The 17,444-nt window shown below is 44.9% G+C and overlaps 1 protein-coding gene across 1 annotated transcript in view; it reads right to left on the bottom strand.

Moving 5' to 3' along the window:
* The window catches only part of LOC119162177 (uncharacterized), a 41,434-nt gene extending 24,262 nt beyond the window's left edge, over positions 1–17,172 (bottom strand). The window contains exons 1-6 of the mRNA XM_075881969.1: positions 16,877–17,172; positions 16,380–16,454; positions 16,231–16,279; positions 15,979–16,121; positions 14,379–14,473; positions 1,783–1,869 (exon numbers count right to left, since the gene is read on the bottom strand). Of these exons, the coding sequence (XP_075738084.1) occupies positions 1,783–1,869; positions 14,379–14,473; positions 15,979–16,121; positions 16,231–16,279; positions 16,380–16,454; positions 16,877–17,015 (588 nt within the window). The 5' untranslated portion in view covers positions 17,016–17,172. The remainder of the gene's footprint in view (positions 1–1,782; positions 1,870–14,378; positions 14,474–15,978; positions 16,122–16,230; positions 16,280–16,379; positions 16,455–16,876) is intronic.
* Between the last annotated feature and the right edge of the window lie 272 nt (positions 17,173–17,444).

Below are 17,444 nucleotides of genomic sequence, written 5' to 3'. Positions count from 1 at the left end.
TATGAGGTTTCTGGAGCATCATTTCAACAATCGATGTCGACTAAAAATTTGCCTTTAGTTTCCTTTGAGCACGTATGTTTGAGTAGGCATGGGAAGCAAGCAAACTAGGAATAGATACTAACTTCCTCACATATTACTGCCTAACATACGATATATCCGATCAACATGTCACTTTCTCACTACACAGAAAAAAAAATTAAAGTCTGATATTCCTAGCTACAAAAAAAAAAAAAAAATGAGTACTTGTAAGGTAGGTTCATGGCCTTGACAGGGCATTTACATTGCTGCGTGAATGACAAGTTGCTTGCACTGTAGACTATTTACAAGATGTATTTATAATAGCGGTTGCTGCGCTCGCTGACTGGTCCAACTCGGAGCCCAGGCAGACAGGGATCATTCTCTTTGTCGGGCCACAAGCGCATGGTTGAAGAGGCTGGCAATGTGCATGTAGCAAATATCATCAGCGGCAGATGCAACTGCTGCTGTAAATACAAGAGACTCTCATTAAACGAAACCTGAAGGGGCCGGGAAAATGTGTTCCATTTAACAGGAGTTCCGTTTACCTAGAGGTGAAGTGGGTTGAAGCATTCAAGTAAGAAACCAATCATATCAGAGGAAGCTGTTCAATTTAAGCAGCAGTTCCCTTTAACAGATTTCCGTTGACTGAGAGTCTACTGTATACCTTGTCAACAGTGCAAGCAACTTCTCATTCACGCAACGTCTTTGATGTAGGTGAGGGGTACGAGAAAACATATGACGGCACTAATTTTCTCCAGGTCTGGCTGCACATATGAAAGATCAACGAGATAACCTGCCGGCGGCCGACACGGATATAAGTGCACGATTGGGCCAGTTGGTGATTCAAATTGTAGGTATACTGTGCTTGTCCCTGTCCACTTCTTGCCGTCCTTGTTTACTACTTCCATGGCTTGAGCATTTATAAGGGCTAAAGTAGCGCAGTGCCGGGCAGCTTAAGATGATGCAGTGTTTCAGGCAAAGAGCAAATATAACAGAGAGCTGAGCTAGCTGGCATGCATTCATTCAAAAAAATACAGGGTGTGCAAAGAAGGAAGTCGGGACAGCACAAACGCCCTGGTGTGCCGACTTCCTTCTCGTGTACGTGTTTGCCCGCCCTGTATTTTTAGAATAACACATATTTTTTGTTCTGCACACACACACAAACAGATACACACACACCCAAACATTAACGAAGCACTTTTTCGTGCAGGCTACAAAAAAAAAAAGATGCTAATCAGACCACATTAATGGCTAAGATAAACCTCAGTCGGAAAAAAAATGAAGTTTGATAAGCTTACTTTAATGCAAAATTACATGTTTCTTTGCAATCAATGAAATTTAAGGGTTCCTTAAGGCCTAGATAATGGCTTTTCACATTATTCAAGGTCTTTAAGGATCATTACAAAAAATGAACAATGAAGTAATTAAATATCATTTATGATTTGCATTCTCTGTTAGAGAGTGAACCACACTGTTGAAATGAATAAGTATGTACTAAAGGATTATTTCATTAGGTAAAAAAAACCTTTGGAGCTGAAGCAAAAGTCAGTGCTTGAAGCGGCTCAAATAAAGGAACCACAGCAAAACAGGTTTGACAAATATACACAAAGCTGATACGTGTACACTACTTTTGACAATATATGTAGCTTCTAGATAAGTTAGGCATTAGTTTGGCACTGTTGTGAAGCACTAGTTGGACCTCATATTGCAAATAACGATAATGGCTATAAGACCATGGCCAACCATAATAGCATTAGAACTCACCGCCAAAACAGAAAGATGTCCATGACGTCCAACTTTCACACCTTCATATGCAATGGAAATAGTCTGCTCCTTCCTTATCGCTGCAATCTTTAAAAAGGAAAATAAGAGCAAGAGATGTTGAATGTACCAATGCAGACAAAAGCAATAAAAAAAAAAAATGGCGACAAAGCTCGGAGGAATGGAATTACGTGGATTTTGCATGAAGTGGAATGAGAATGGAACTACGTCTTTTTCTGAAAATGAGCATAAACTTCTAAGTCAGACCCTCGAATTTAACAATAAATCGGTAATTTGAAAAGGCTTGGCTGATTACAAGCATGGTACATTTATAAGCAATGATAACTCTGTCCTCAAATAAGACCGTGTTGCTCCAAAGCTTTTCTCAATTTTTCGTGTAACCACAGCTAAATGCCATGGCATTCGTTGTGTGGAACTACGGTGGCAGCATACCCACCTTCCACTGTGATTTTTCCCCCCTCGGTGGCATGTCGGCCGCCTGCCGTCTCCTCATCCTTCACTTTGCTTTTTGCTTCTGCCGCTGTCAGCGACTTGGACGCGTATTCAAAGTCGCCGACATAAACGGCATAAACTCAAAGCGTCACAAACTTATGTCAAATTACTGGCCTTCAAAATGATAATACTTTCTAAACTGCAATACGCTTCAGTCGTATGGGACCCTTTCCTTAAAAAAAGATAAGTACCGGCTTGAAATGGTGCAAAGACGCACTATACGCTTCATTTTCAACAAATATAGGACCACTGACTCGCCAACTTCTCTAATGCTGGTGAATAGCATTTCAACCCTGGAAGATAGACGAAAAATCGATAGGCTGAAACTGCTGTTTGCTCTTTATACTGGCTCCACAAAGGTAAATGCATCGGTATACATTCAACCATTTCAATCGCCCCCCCGCGAGACATCAGCACACGCACAATTTGCTTCCGTATCGAGCCCACACAAACATGTTCAAGAATTCGTTTTTCCCACGTACAGTATCGTAATGGAATTCACTGCCTGAAGTGCTTTTCACATCTCAGTCTATGTGACATTTTGAGCGTGCCATATTGTCTGTACTGTAGTCTGTACTCGACTCGCTTTACTGTTTATCGCAATTGTGAATGTATAATAGGGAGATAGACCCATCACCGTTGTTCTGAAGGTCATATTAACCTGTGTTTAAGCTCATCTATATTTCTCTGTATAATGTACTTATCTTCTGTATTTTGTACACATCATTCATCTATCTCGCTTACATGTGTTTTCCACTTAATTTTTGTGCTTCTCCTGCTTGGTCTTTTTCAAGACAGCAGTATGTTGTAAAATAAAATTAAAAAAATAAAATATTTGAAAAAGCGCTCCTCTAAGATACGGTGCGTATTGACGCTGGTGCGATGCTTGTGTTTACTGCAAACTTTCACATACCAGCTTGCCTGCCATCTCAACACATATTACCCCTCCCCCTTTTTTATTTTTTGCAATAGCGTCCCCCCCCCCCCCTACAAACACACACGGGTGAATTTACCCGAAACTTTATCGCAAAAGTCTGTATACTAGGTCAGTGCAGCACGCATCCGTACAGGACGAACTGTGCACTGTGTGAACTGAGTGTGCAATCAACTGTTGTACAAGATGAACCATACAGAGAAAGATGAAATAGACTTTTCAAAGCATTGGTTCGGCAGCCAGCCAAAGCAGGCGATCCCACATAACCAAGGCCGCGCCTCCCCGAATCATTAAGCGACAATTCGTTGTCGTCATTTTAGCACTAACGCATTTAAGCTTAAACAATATAAAAACATCACAATTCGTTCAAACATGCACTCTTACAAAGAAAGGTCTGCATATTAACTGACTAAACACTAACTGTTTACTTGTCTCAAAAAGCACTAACTCTTTAGTAAGTGAAGATAGTAATATGCAGATTAGTGAAACTTGCTGATTTGCTAAGTAGTTCATAAATAGTGCTGACTCAAATAATAAATACATTACTGAATATTTAGTTAACAGGCGTTTATGCATGCTTGTACATTGCCGCATCATGATAATCATATTACAAAAGTATATGTAGTATAATACGTGAAGTGCCATGTCCATGTAGAATAATTAGTGGTCAGTAATTACTTCATGTAGTTACCATGGCAAGTACGCGTAACCACACATAGAGGCATGAACGAATCATAGACGAGAACATGCACACATAGAATATCAAGACTCAGCGCCGGTTTGGAGGCTTTTTGTGCTCCTACTTTCAAATAGCACACTCTGTACTGGATAGCAGCCACAGAATTTGGAAAAATGCTGGACGTTTTGTACCCATCATCGTCTGCCCTTCTATTTGCATATATGTGTGTCATCACCAAGAATAAAATTTTGATTTGATTCAAAGTAATTGACAGTTAAGATTGGTTCAAATTTTTTTAAAGAGTGTCACGATTACTGTAAAATATACGGTGGTGTTTACGAGATATCTGGCAATGTATGTGGCTTAGTAGTTATCTAGTTAAAAAGACCAAGAAAGCAATGCTGGTTAGTAACAACAAAAGTTTCAAGCTTTATGAGCCGCTGGCTATAGAAAAAAGATGCCCAAAAGGTAGTAGAGTACGCTCGAACCAAGTAAATACATGTGTTTCCTAATTTTTTTCCCAAAATTTCGCTGACCATGTAAATGCTATAAGTAGCAGGAGAGCTGCCCCTATGGGAACTAGTAGTGTGCTTGTACTGCATGAGATAAGTCACGAAGCTACTATCCCTCGAACACGGTAACTTGTTTTGCATACTTATGCAGTTCTTATGCATCTTATGACATCAGCTTTACATTGTTACAATCATTCTTAGCTCGATAAAGTTATCAAGATATGCCTTTAATACGTTGACAAACTATAGGAACGGAACTGACCTGCCTGGCCATTCCGGCAGTGCAAATGGGCTAAGCTTTTTCATTCTAAGGAATTGAAAAAAATTGAAACTGCGGCAAGTTGCGATTCCCCTGAATGGAATTTTGCGCTTATGCCTGCCATGTTAGTGAGCGCGCCAGTGATCGCGACCACGTCCTTATAATCAAAGTTCACAGCTGCTGCTCAAGTGATCACAGCTTTGATGGAATCGAAACTATAACAGCTTCAAAGAAACCAAAAACTCAATGTTTCAGCTACATTTTCGGACACAGGGCTTGACGGCTGTCGCACCTTGTAGCTAAAGTCGTATCGTGCGGCGAAGTACGGCGCAGATAAACCAGTTTGGTGCAACATGGGCGCTTCGGCGCAAGATGGGGCAGGTAAACCACTTTGGCACACATTGGAGCAAATGGCGCAGCTAATCCAAGCCTGCTACTCTGACCCAAACTTTATTTATAGTTTATTTTATTTGCGTTGCTCTCAGTTTTTCAGTCACGCATAAGATGGGTGACTGAAAAACTGAGAGCAACGCAAATAAATTAACGACCACCAAAGCTAGAACTTCTGCAAAAGGAGCTCTCTAATGCTATCGCGTTAAAAATAACAAAGAGTGACCTTTCTAAAAAAAGCTAGCCCTAAGACACGGTGTAAGAATAAGTTAGGCGCTGACTCTCGTTGCTCCGTGTAAAGAGAGGGCGCGGACAGATTGTGTTTGCCGATGACCTTGAGCTACGAGTAGTTTTCATCGTGCGAGTTGAGATGGCGCTACTGTATGGCGTGCCAGGTATTCGCACGGTGCTCATTCTGAAATTCACGTGCAAAAGAACATCTTCCTGAAAGCTTTGTATGCATAGAATTTTGTGATTTAGAAACTTTTTGCCTTGTGTCTGTGAGCACTGCCAGAGCATTTGTTTTGCTGATTTGCACTTTGTAATTCAGTGCACGCATACCTCGATGCTGCATATGACTCAGAGTGCGTGTGAGCGGACTTGTCGCTGGTTGCGGCTCAAAATGGATAGGTAGTGTTTCGTCTCGAATTGCAAGTTGGGGTATCGGAAGCTTGTACGGAGCGTTTGTTGCTTTTCAAGGTTCCCCATGAACCAGAGCACTTGAATAAGTGGTGACGGGCTAGTCTGAGAGATGACAGAGCCTCGCAGCCTACTGACCATGTGTGCGCTAAGCATTTTCCGGAAGAAGCGATCTCTGCCACTTATGCAGAATACAAAAGAAACAACCTGCTGCATGCACTATAAAACCTGCGGGGCTGCCCAGAATATCTGATCATGCAACCTAAAAACCAGGAAAGCTTTGCGAAAAATGAGTGGCTCTACTGCCGACTTTTCGGAAGCGACGGGGGCCAAAAGGTTCAACTGCATCTGAAGTGCCTCACACGACCGCTGAAAGTACGCCAAATTTACTGCGGGTGGAGACAACGACTCCACAGCATAGCCATGATGAACATGTATACACGCGAAAGGCAGCGCTTCAACTTCAGACTTCAGCAGTGACGGGCCTCCTCCTTGTGAAGAGGAGGATGAGTCTCAACATGACACTGATAGTGTGGGCCTATGCGCTACCGTCAGTTCCTCATCACTACGGAAAAGTAATTTGTTTAAATTCAGATGCTCTTCTTGAGCTGCCTCATCTATGCCCTATTTGGACCAAAAAAAATTAAGTTTTGAACAAAAATCACTGTGCATACTATTTCTGTGATGCAGCCGTGTGTTTTTCACATTGACTATATTCACGTACTTGATGTCACCAGGCTAGATTTTCTCATTTTTGGTTGTCTGTAGCACTCCATCGTCACCGTCTTGCAACACTGCAGGAACACTTCCGAACACGGTACTTATGGCACAACACTGTTTGTTAAGGCAGAAGCCTTAGATGTCTCATCAAACACGAAATATGATTGTCGGCGTCCCGCGCCCGGGTCGTAAAGAGCGAGCTGCACAAAATATAGTGCTTTAGGTAGTCCGCTCCCTTTCAGGCTGATAAAGCGCTTCATCAAGTTGATGTCCGCATGGCTTAATAAAATAGGGCAAAGTATGGCTGATGACATTGGCCCAACAATCCCCCTACATGGGTCTGGTACGGGTTAACCCAGGGTGAACCTTCAGGACCCAATGAAGTTCTTCCCACCATTTTGGCCTCCAGCAGTCATCTGCGTGACGCTTACAGCAAGACTGGCAAGAGTAGCGTGTCGATTTAGGTTCTTAACAGAGTGCGTGTAAGTGTCATAAGCTGGGACAACGCGATAGCGATATCTGCGCGCGCACTGTCATGATATGCGCGGTAGGTTCATCTGGTGCGCGATGTTTGTGAGTTTGTGCTGTGCCGTACGCCGACGAAGATGACGATGAGACAAGGAAAAGGCGGAATCGTGTCGTCAAAGTCAAGCCAAGCCATGGGGAGAGAGAAGAGGAAGACGACGACGGGGCGTTCGAGAAGAAGGATCCAAACGAAACAGTGGCAGGCTGAAGCGCTCGTCGGGTCGTGGTCCCGAAGCCTACCTGTGCCTGTGGTCCGCACGAGCCTGGCTCCCTTCTACCGTGTGATCCAGCAGCCGGCGCCGGTCCGTTGTACTCGGATCCGGGCGTTTTCCAGACCTGGGCCTACTACTGGCTGTCCGGGACGTGCTTGCCACACATCGACTCTGCCTCACGCTCCGCTCCGACCATGCCTGAGTCATCGCTGATGTCGGCGTAAGACGCAACGCAACGCATCGACTCATCTGCCTTCGACGTCACACGGTGAAGTGTTTCAAACCTTGTGTAGTGCAGTGGGGGACTACGCTAAGCGTCAGACCTTGTCTTTCGAGAACGTGTGTCGTGCTCGTACCTAAGGCAGTTCTTCGCTGTTGCCATGTAACACGCCAAGCTTCATTATCGTTTTTTTCTTTTTTTTTGTGGCATTAAAGCCTTATAACTCAAGTTGCAAATGTCTTCGTCAGTCTCGACAACGATTATTTAAGTTGCCGTGATTACCCGAACCTTATCCCTCACAATTGGCGTCCGCGCGACAGGACGAAGCCGTTTGCACTGGGTTGAAATCTGTAGGGAAGATGAGCGAGCAAGAGCTTATAACGCTAGCGGAACGCATGGGGCTTCAAGGAGCCGAGCTAAAGACGTGGGTAGACGCGCGGTTAGAGCGGGCTCATGAGGAATCTGTGCAAGCGCGTGAAGAGCGTTCCGCGGAAAGGCAGGCGGCGAAGGAACGTTTGGAGATAGAAGAGAGAACTCTTCAACTGCGAATTCGACTAGCTGAGGTTGAAGGTAGCCGAGAGCCAACAGCGCGGGACCGCGAACCTGAGAGGAGTCAAAGCCGCCCGTGCTTGATCAATCCTCACAACCTGATTCCAGTGTTTGACGAGGGGCGTGACGATCTCGATGCGTATCTCAAGAGGTTCGAACGCGTAGCAGTTGGTCAAGAGTGGCCTGAGGAGAAGTGGGCGACAGCGCTTAGTTTATGCCTCAGTGGGGAAGCATTGAAAGTCTTCGGTCGTCTGTCGCCAGAAGACTCAATGGATTACCAGAGTACGAAAATGGCCTTGCTCCAGAGGTTTCGTTTCACAGCCGAAGGCTATCGCGAAAAGTTTCGGCAAAGCAAGCCTGAAGACGGCGAAACTGGTAAACAGTACGCCACGAGATTACAGAGTTACTTCGATAGATGGCTGGAAATGTCGGAAACGGACGAGGACTTTGCATCCGTGCGCAACCTCATTGTAGCTGAGCAGTTTCTGAATAACTGCCACGATCGCCTGGCACTTTTTCTAAGGGAGAAGAAATGCAGGACGGTAAAAGAAATGGCAGAAGCAGCTGATACCTTCTTGGAAGCCCAGCGGCAAACAAACTTGTTGGTATTTCGTACCAAGTCTGCAAACAACATTCCCAAGGAGCAAGAAGGATTTACTTATACCCAGCCTCCTCTTAGATGTTTCGTCTGAGATTGACCCGGCCACAGAGCATCTGATTGCCGCACGAAACCCCAACGAGTCTTCTGTGGGCACTGTCGGAAGCCCGGCCACGATGCAAGAGCATGCCCAAGCAACGGCGGGTCAAAGAAAATGACATCTTGCATCGTGTCTACTGACCAAAAGTCCGAGACGCCCCGATGTGCCGATGATTCATCACAAGATGAATATGTTGCTAGTGCACTCCGAACGCGCACCGCAACAGCTACACGAAACTTGCCGGTGTTACAGGGAGAAGTGTTTGGACATACTGTATCAGTCTTGAGGGATACTGGAAGCAACACCCTGGTCGTGCGACGTTCCCTCGTTCCCGATGATGCGCTGACGGGTACTACCGCCACTATTTTATTGGCCGATGGTAGTTGCATCGAGGTACCGGAAGCAGAAGTACGGATTCTATCGCCCTATTTCACCGGAAATGCGATAGTCAAATGCATGACGTCGCCACTTTACGATGTCATCGTAGGAAATGTTCCCGGCGCCCGTGACGCTAATGACCCCGACTCAACGTGGAAGGAGTCAGCGAGCCTGAAGTCGGAAACTAATCAGGCATTGAATTCTGAAGAGAAATCCAAGGATGGATGCGGGACGAATAGCACAGTCATGGTTGGTGTTTCAAGCAAAGGACATCGCCGGAAGCTCACGACTGCTAAATTTGGAAACTTAGAGGTGACACAGGAGTCATTTCGCCAAAAACAAGAGGAAGACCGGTCGCTGGATGTTTGTAGGGCGAAAGTCGACACCCTCATCCGCGGTAAAGGAGCCACATACCACTCATTTATGTTCGAGAAAGGAATCTTGTACCGCGTTTACCACTTGACTCCGGGTAAATCAGTTCAACAAGCGGTGGTTCCAAAGGCGTTGCGTGTCCATGTGTTGCACTTGGCACATGAATCACCGATATCTGGTCACCAGGGTATCAAGAAGACGAAGGACCGAGTTTTGGAGTCGTTTTATTGGCCCGGTGTACAGGAGGAGGTACGAAGATTCGTAAAATCATGCGACGCATGCCAAAGGACATATCCCAAAGGCAAAGTAGGCAAGGCGCCTCTTGGACGAATGCCTTTGATTGACACGCCATTCGAACGTGTGGCCGTTGATATCATTGGACCTCTGACGCCGATTTCAAAGAAGGGTAATCGGTACATTCTTACCCTTGTGGATTTCGCCACTCGGTACCCGGACGCGGTGGCTTTGCCCGCAATTGATTCGGCAACAGTAGCAGATGGACTACTGGAGATGTTCTCTCGAATAGGATTTCCACGGGAGATCCTCTGTGATCAAGCATCCTGCTTCACGTCAGGCCTGATGGAAGAGGTGAATGCTCTGCTTGCTATTCGACATTTGAGCTCGACGCCTTACCACCCGATATGCAATGGCTTGGTCGAAAGGTTCAACGGCACTTTGAAACAGATGTTGCGCAAGTTGTGCCAAGAGAAGCCGAAGTCATGGGACCGATTTCTTGCGCCTCTGTTATTCGCCTATCGAGAAGTACCTCAGGCCAGTATGGGCTTCTCGCCGTTTGAACTGATCTACGGCCGGCACGTCCGAGGACCCCTGGATATATTGAAGGAACTCTGGACAGGGGAAGACCTAGAGGAAGATATCAAGACTACTTACGGATACGTGCTTGATCTGAGAGAACGTCTTGAACGCACCTTGAAGCTGGCTCAAGAGAATCTCTCCCGAGCTCAACACTCGCAAAAGAAGTATTATGACCGAACCTCCAAAACCCGACAGCTCAAAGTTGGTGACCGGGCTCTTATATTGCTCCCAACCAGGGAAAACAAGCTTCTTATGCACTGGAAGGGGCCATTTCCGGTTACAGGAAAAAAGAATGACCACGACTATTGGTTGGACCTTGGGCACACCACGAAAATGTTTCACATAAACATGCTCAAGCGCTACGAAGAACGTCAACCAGAAGTCACTAGTCAAGCTTCATCGTTCGTTGTAGTCGAAGAAGGAGAGTCGGATTCACCCCTCCCTACATTTAAAGTAAATGAAGGGAAAGGTATTGAGTCGGTCACACTCGGAAGTAATTTAGACGAAGCACAACGCGATGATATGTGCAATCTCTTGGAGGAATTCCGAGACATATTTTCCGAAGTTCCTGGGAAGACGAACCTCCTAGAGTGCCGGGGCTAGAGCTTACTACAACAAAACCAATCAGCACGTCACAGTATCCGTTGCCGTTTGCAATGAAGGAAATAGTAGAGAAGGAGGTTCAAGATATGCTGAAGTTGGGAGTTATTGAACGATCCCATTCGCCGTATAACTCACCCTTGGTCCTGGTTAAGAAACCGGACAACAGCTTTCGCGCGTGCATTGACTTCCGTCACATTAATGAGGTTCTGGTGTCCGATTCTGAACCCATACCCAGAACTGACATTATGTTTGCTGAAGTCGGCACGAAGTCGGTTTTCTCAAAGTTAGATCTTACAAAGGGCTATTGGCAAATACCCTTAGAGGAAAGTTCTCGTCCGAAAACAGCTTTTTCAACGCAATCTGGACACTACCATTTTCTCTATATGCCTTTTGTGATTAAGACAGCCTCGGCCATATTCACACGATTGATGAGGACATTACTGCACGGCATTCCAAACACAGTGCATTACATAGACGATGTTCTAATTGCCACAGCTACGTGGGAGGAGCATCTAGTGACATTGAAACAGTTGTTTCAGAGGATCCGAGAAGCAGGCCTACGGATCAAACCTCAAAAATGTGAGATCGGAATGACTTCTGTCATCTTCCTTGGGCATCACCTCGGCGATGGTACAATCCGCCCAGTAGAAAGCACGATAGCGAAGATCGCTAAAGCCCCAAGACCGGAAACGAAGAAGCAGCTTCGCTCTTTTCTCGGCTTGGCGGGATATTACCGAGACCTCATACCTCACTATGCCCAGAAAGCGAAACCACTGACTGAAATGACAAGAAAGATGGAAAAGAACAAGTTAGCGTGGAATACCGAAAGAGAAGAGGCATTTGAAACCCTCAAACAAGCTCTAGCATCTATGCCAGTAGTCAAGGCTGCTGACATAAAGAAACCCTTCGTATTTAGTACAGATGCATCTGATAGGTGTATAGGCGCTGTGCTTATGCAGGAACACGAGGGTCTTCTTCACCCGGTGTCATATGCCAGCCGCCAACTTATGCCCCGGGAAGAGAGATACTCTGCAATTGAAAGAGAGTGTTTAGCGTTAGTTTGGGCGATCGCGAAATTTCATATCTTCCTTTATGGAACCTCCTTCGTCGTTCAGACTGACCATCAACCGCTACGATACCTCTCTCAAGCCAAGCATTTGAACAGCCGGATCTTGCGCTGGAGTCTCGCATTGCAAGAGTACACCTTTCGCGTTGAGCATATCAAAGGATCAGAGAACGTAGGTGCTGATTATATGAGCAGGCTACAGGTGTAGGTGCTAGCTATACAACATTAATGTAATAATGTACCATATGCCTAGGGACTCTCACATACAGACTATTCTCTTGGTGCAACAGTTCTGTACATTTGTTTGTCGTAAGTCTTGTCTCCCGCGCACTTTGGACAGTTTTTAAAAAAAAAAAAAAACTTTTGAAAGGGGGGACTTTTGTCATGATATGCGCGGTAGGTTCATCTGGTGCGCGATGTTTGTGAGTTTGTGCTGTGCCGTACGCCGACGAAGATGACGATGAGACAAGGAAAAGGCGGAATCGTGTCGTCAAAGTCAAGCCAAGCCATGGGGAGAGAGAAGAGGAAGACGACGACGGGGCGTTCGAGAAGAAGGATCCGAACGAAACAGTGGCAGGCTGAAGCGCTCGTCGGGTCGTGGTCCCGAAGCCTACCTGTGCCTGTGGTCCGCACGAGCCTGGCTCCCTTCTACCGTGTGATCCAGCAGCCGGCGCCGGTCCGTTGTACTCGGATCCGGGCGTTTTCCAGACCTGGGCCTACTACTGGCTGTCCGGGACGTGCTTGCCACACATCGACTCTGCCTCACGCTCCGCTCCGACCATGCCTGAGTCATCGCTGATGTCGGCGTAAGACGCAACGCAACGCATCGACTCATCTGCCTTCGACGTCACACGGTGAAGTGTTTCAAACCTTGTGTAGTGCAGTGGGGGACTACGCTAAGCGTCAGACCTTGTCTTTCGAGAACGTGTGTCGTGCTCGTACCTAAGGCAGTTCTTCGCTGTTGCCATGTAACACGCCAAGCTTCATTATCGTTTTTTTCTTTTTTTTTTTTGTGGCATTAAAGCCTTATAACTCAAGTTGCAAATGTCTTCGTCAGTCTCGACAACGATTATTTAAGTTGCCGTGATTACCCGAACCTTATCCCTCACACGCACACACACGCAGACACACATGTACTCACATATACACACAAACTATCGCTTTCCTAATGGCTAGCATGCCTTTTCCCTCGGGCTGGTATCCTTATCGCAAACACCTAAAATTTTCTCTCATGTACAATGCTGCTTTTTTGTTCCAAACCAAAAATGCCGACGCTGACACCGCTGCCACCAGAATTTTAGGGAAATACTTTGTTTAGTGCTGTGGCGTCAAAATGCGACCACTCGCCAGGTCGACGCTTGCTGCTGTCGGAGTATTTATGTGACAAAAACACTTAGCAAATAAGCTACATATAAAACTAGGAAATCAATTTCGTTAGAGCAGAGTCACAGTGTATTGATTTGTTGACGTCCCTGTACATGTGTATATTGAGCGTAATAAACAAACGAGGCTCTACATGCGGATCGGAGTCACTCTCTAGTGAGTGCCTTGACCCACTCTCCGTGAGCGCCATCTGTCGCATCAAGTGGAAACAGCCCAGGTGGCGAACACAATCTGGACGTGCCACCGAGCCCAGTGTCATCACCTAACTTATTCTTACACCGTGCCCTAAGACACTATGTTTAGACAATATGCTGGAATTAACAGTAACTCATATTATATTAGGTTTAGGGCATACACGGTTGTACTATCAATCAGGGAGCAAAGAGCAGCCATCCTCATTCATTGCTCTCTGTGTGTGTCTTTTCTCAAGCACAGTGTATTCAAATGCATAAACATTAATTAATTAATTAATTTATTTATTTATTAGAATACCCTCAGGGCCCGTAGGGCATTACAGAGGGGGTGGGTACAACATATATAACACACAAGAAAAAAAGACAAAATAAAGAAACAAGTATCAGATGCGCAAATCAGGAAGGCAACATAAGTCAACTAAAAATGTATAAGAATTCAAGCACATACAAGACAAAGATAGATAATGGAAACTGCGTATAGTTACAAGCATTGCTGAGAAATTGCAGTCTTGAATAACAAAGGGTCTGTTATTGATACAACGGAAGAGGGAAGGTGGTTCTAATCGGCGGCTGTTTTCGGTAAGAAGGCTGCTGAAAAGAATTTGGTGCGGCAAAACAGAATGGCAACCTTATGCTGATGATCAATGCGCGATGAGTGGTATGACGGTTGTGAAATGAGGTCTCGCTTCATTGATGGATTGTGAAAAAATATCTTATGAAAAAAATGCAGTCGCGCCAGTTTCCTCCGGACAGTTAAATTGGGTAGGTCAAGGTTAGATTTCATTTCTGATATGCTAGCAGTACGGGAATAATTAGAACAAATGAACCGAACTGAGCGGTTCTGAACAGATTCTAACGCGTTAATTAAATTTTGCTGCACGGGATCCCATATAGCGGACGCGTACTTAACACACAAATGACAATGTTGCATACTCACTGCTTCACTGAGCTGGTCATTCACTTCATCGATGACTTCAAAATCAGTAGCTATTGGTCGTCGTAGATTTGGCAGGTCATCAGGTGTACCAATGACTGCAAAGGAAGCACCAAGTTGATATACATTACAAGCAAGCATTCATTCGAATTTAAGTAACAAGTATAGCGAGGAAAATTTTAAGTCGTCATAGAAAAAATGTTTGCACTTGGTCAAGTCAAGATATGCGATGAATAAAACGTATAGAATACTTTAGAAAACCTTGCGGAGTTTTGTGTAGAGGCACAGTCGCTAGGAAAAATGAACATAACGTAGGAAGACAAGTTAGGCAAGCTTGCAGAGATGCAAAACTTCAAATGACTCATGGCTTCTAGAGATGCAATGATGCATTGATTCATCAAGGTACATGACTTCAACTTCATCATTACTGACCTGCCCAACTTGTCATTCTTAATTATTGTACAAAGGATGATCTAATGTTTTAGTGCTTGTCTTGCCTAAGTCTTTCTTTTGACACCGTTATTTATGTGCTACTGATTCGAAGTCACACAACATAAGAAGCACTAATGAAAATTCAGCCCGTGACCCTAAATACTAGCTCAAACATTTGTTAATGCATTTCAAGTAAACCTGCTCATCATGTTGAAAATACCACGAAAGTTATCCTTCCTAAAAGTGCCAGTGATGTGTGCCATGGAGAAGCAACATATTGAGAAAATAACCCCGTGCTCTCTCCTAGGTTTTCATAGTTCCTCCGTATGCGTTACGCCAACAAGGTAATGTGTATGACGTCTCCAAGGTAAAAGATAATGAATGGATGATTACAAGGGAAGTGTAGCGCAAGAAACACACAGGACAGGTGCTATCTTGCCCAATACTCCACGTTAATTCAGTTCCTTATTTCTGGCAGTCATCACGATATTTGTGCAAGCATATTCACTAAGTGGATTGCTGTTGTTTATGTACAATTCTTGCAAAATAGCTATTATCATGTATACCCTTCAAATATTATTTGGGCTTGGACAAGAAGTTTGTATGCATAAATGCAATAAAACTTCTTGTATAACATTGCATTCCGGAACTGTTGTTTGTATGGTTTAACTATAATAAAAATACAACAAACGCATTAGAACAAGTTTTTCAACTGGCAGAAACAACTGTCAACTGAAGAGCTAATGAGACAAAATATCTAGGCTTCAGAAATGCATTATAAAGAAGGTATTATAGGTATCTGCATATATTGTTTCTTTATCCATTCAGTTCTTATCTTAGATGTAGGCACTACTGCTTTGCTTTGCATATTAATCATATGGGGACAGTGATTTCCCCCATGTATAGACAATAAAGAGGCACATATTCAATGACAACAATCAATGACAAGAATTTTATCCTACTAGCAGTTTTGCTCAATTAAACTGTTTTGCAAAAGTATACAACACTAGCATTTCTTCATTTCAACAAGCAAACGCTAAAAGCGTTTTGCTTTTTTTGTTTGCCGTCAGACTTACAGAAGTTGGCTACATCATGGGCTAGATAAGTGCATTTACGTGCATTAGATTTGCTAGCATTTCTTTCAAAGAAAAAAACGAGAGAATGAACTTACGCTTTATGATGCCCTTCTTGATCACCTCGGAGGTGTCAGTTTCTTGGCGATGGCAAATTAATTCCCTGTTGTTGTGAGCTGAATTCAGTTTTTCAAGGTGAGCAGGTAACGGACGAACTCTCAGCAAACGTGGTCCATCCTCGCTGAAAGGTGGCATCGTAGTGTAAGTAAATTAATGGCCTCATCACGTAATGGCTTAAGGTTAAACTTGAACATGAAGGTGAAAGGTCTCAAGAGTGACTCTACACTTACTCTCGATGCAGAATGTATCTCCTGCGCGCCGGGCCCTCCAGCACCACACCTGTAACACGCAACGCGGGTTAAACAAATTGAAACGCCGCATGGAAACTGTTCGAGCTACGCAGGTCGGCATAGCGTTTCACACTGTCATTGCTACTCACACGATGAGATTTCTTGCGCGTAGAAGTGGAGCTGTCCAACAAGTGACTGCTGTACGCCGTTCTCCTCAACTGTAACTAAGAAATAAGTTGCAGAAACCGGTTAGAGGAAGCATCCGCGAAACGAAAATACGCAAGAGCTGACGATTGAACTTGCGCGCGCTAACGTACAATGAATTAGAAATATTTAGATGCGCGTTCGCAGCAGCCGTAGGGACGCAGCCTGCCACCTATTTGCAATGGGAGACTGCGTCCGCGCGGTCTGTTGTCGACGCGCAACTAAATCTGTCTATTAAGCGCAAGCGATCGTTCTCTGGTGCAAAGAAAAAAAAAAAAAAACATTTGATCGCTGGCTAAGAGTGCTACAGCGTCCGTGATCATAACGCCGAAACGTAGGCGTCTCGAAGAAGAAACAGAACATGGACTCTCGAAGCCAGCGACAGCTTCAAAAGGCAAGCACCGGATATTTTTTATTGTGATCAATACAAAGGCAAGCTCACCTTGATCGAGCGTGACTTTATATGACTTCAGGGAAACATCGACAACGACGCCTTCGATAATATTGCCGTCGTTCATTCGAAGTTGCACTCGACCGCCTTGGAGGTCGGGGGAAAGCCATTTCGGTGCAGTGGAAGCCATCTGAATTTCACTACGAGGGCAAATGGCCTTCGATAAGCTGGTAACTTTAAGCACTGCAACTCGGCAACAACTCACGCATAAACTCTGCAACTCTCTCGACGCACGGACAGACGCGCTCCCGTCAATGCTAGGCGCCAGAAAATGTGTGACATGTGATGCGATAAACGTTGGCTGTGATTGGACAGCTAGAAAGTGACAGGTGGTGGCGCCACAGAACACATGTGGCAACGCCTCCTAGATTTCTTGTGCCTGCCAAATAAGCGCGAAACGCCGGTCATTTATGACGGCGCTGCCTACGTAGGAATAAGGGTTTTTGTACTTGGCCTTTGAGATCTGTAGTCTTGGCGTTTGCTACTAGTTTTAGAGGATGCCTTGAAATAAAAAGTTTGCTTGTTGAATAGTGGCGTCACTTACGTAGAGCTATTTATA

Source organism: Rhipicephalus microplus, chromosome 2 (genome assembly GCF_043290135.1).
Source record: "Rhipicephalus microplus isolate Deutch F79 chromosome 2, USDA_Rmic, whole genome shotgun sequence".
Lineage (NCBI taxonomy): Eukaryota > Metazoa > Arthropoda > Arachnida > Ixodida > Ixodidae > Rhipicephalus > Rhipicephalus microplus.
The sequence above is the reverse complement of the archived record's forward strand: the minus strand, read 5'-3'. Positions and strand labels throughout refer to the sequence as shown.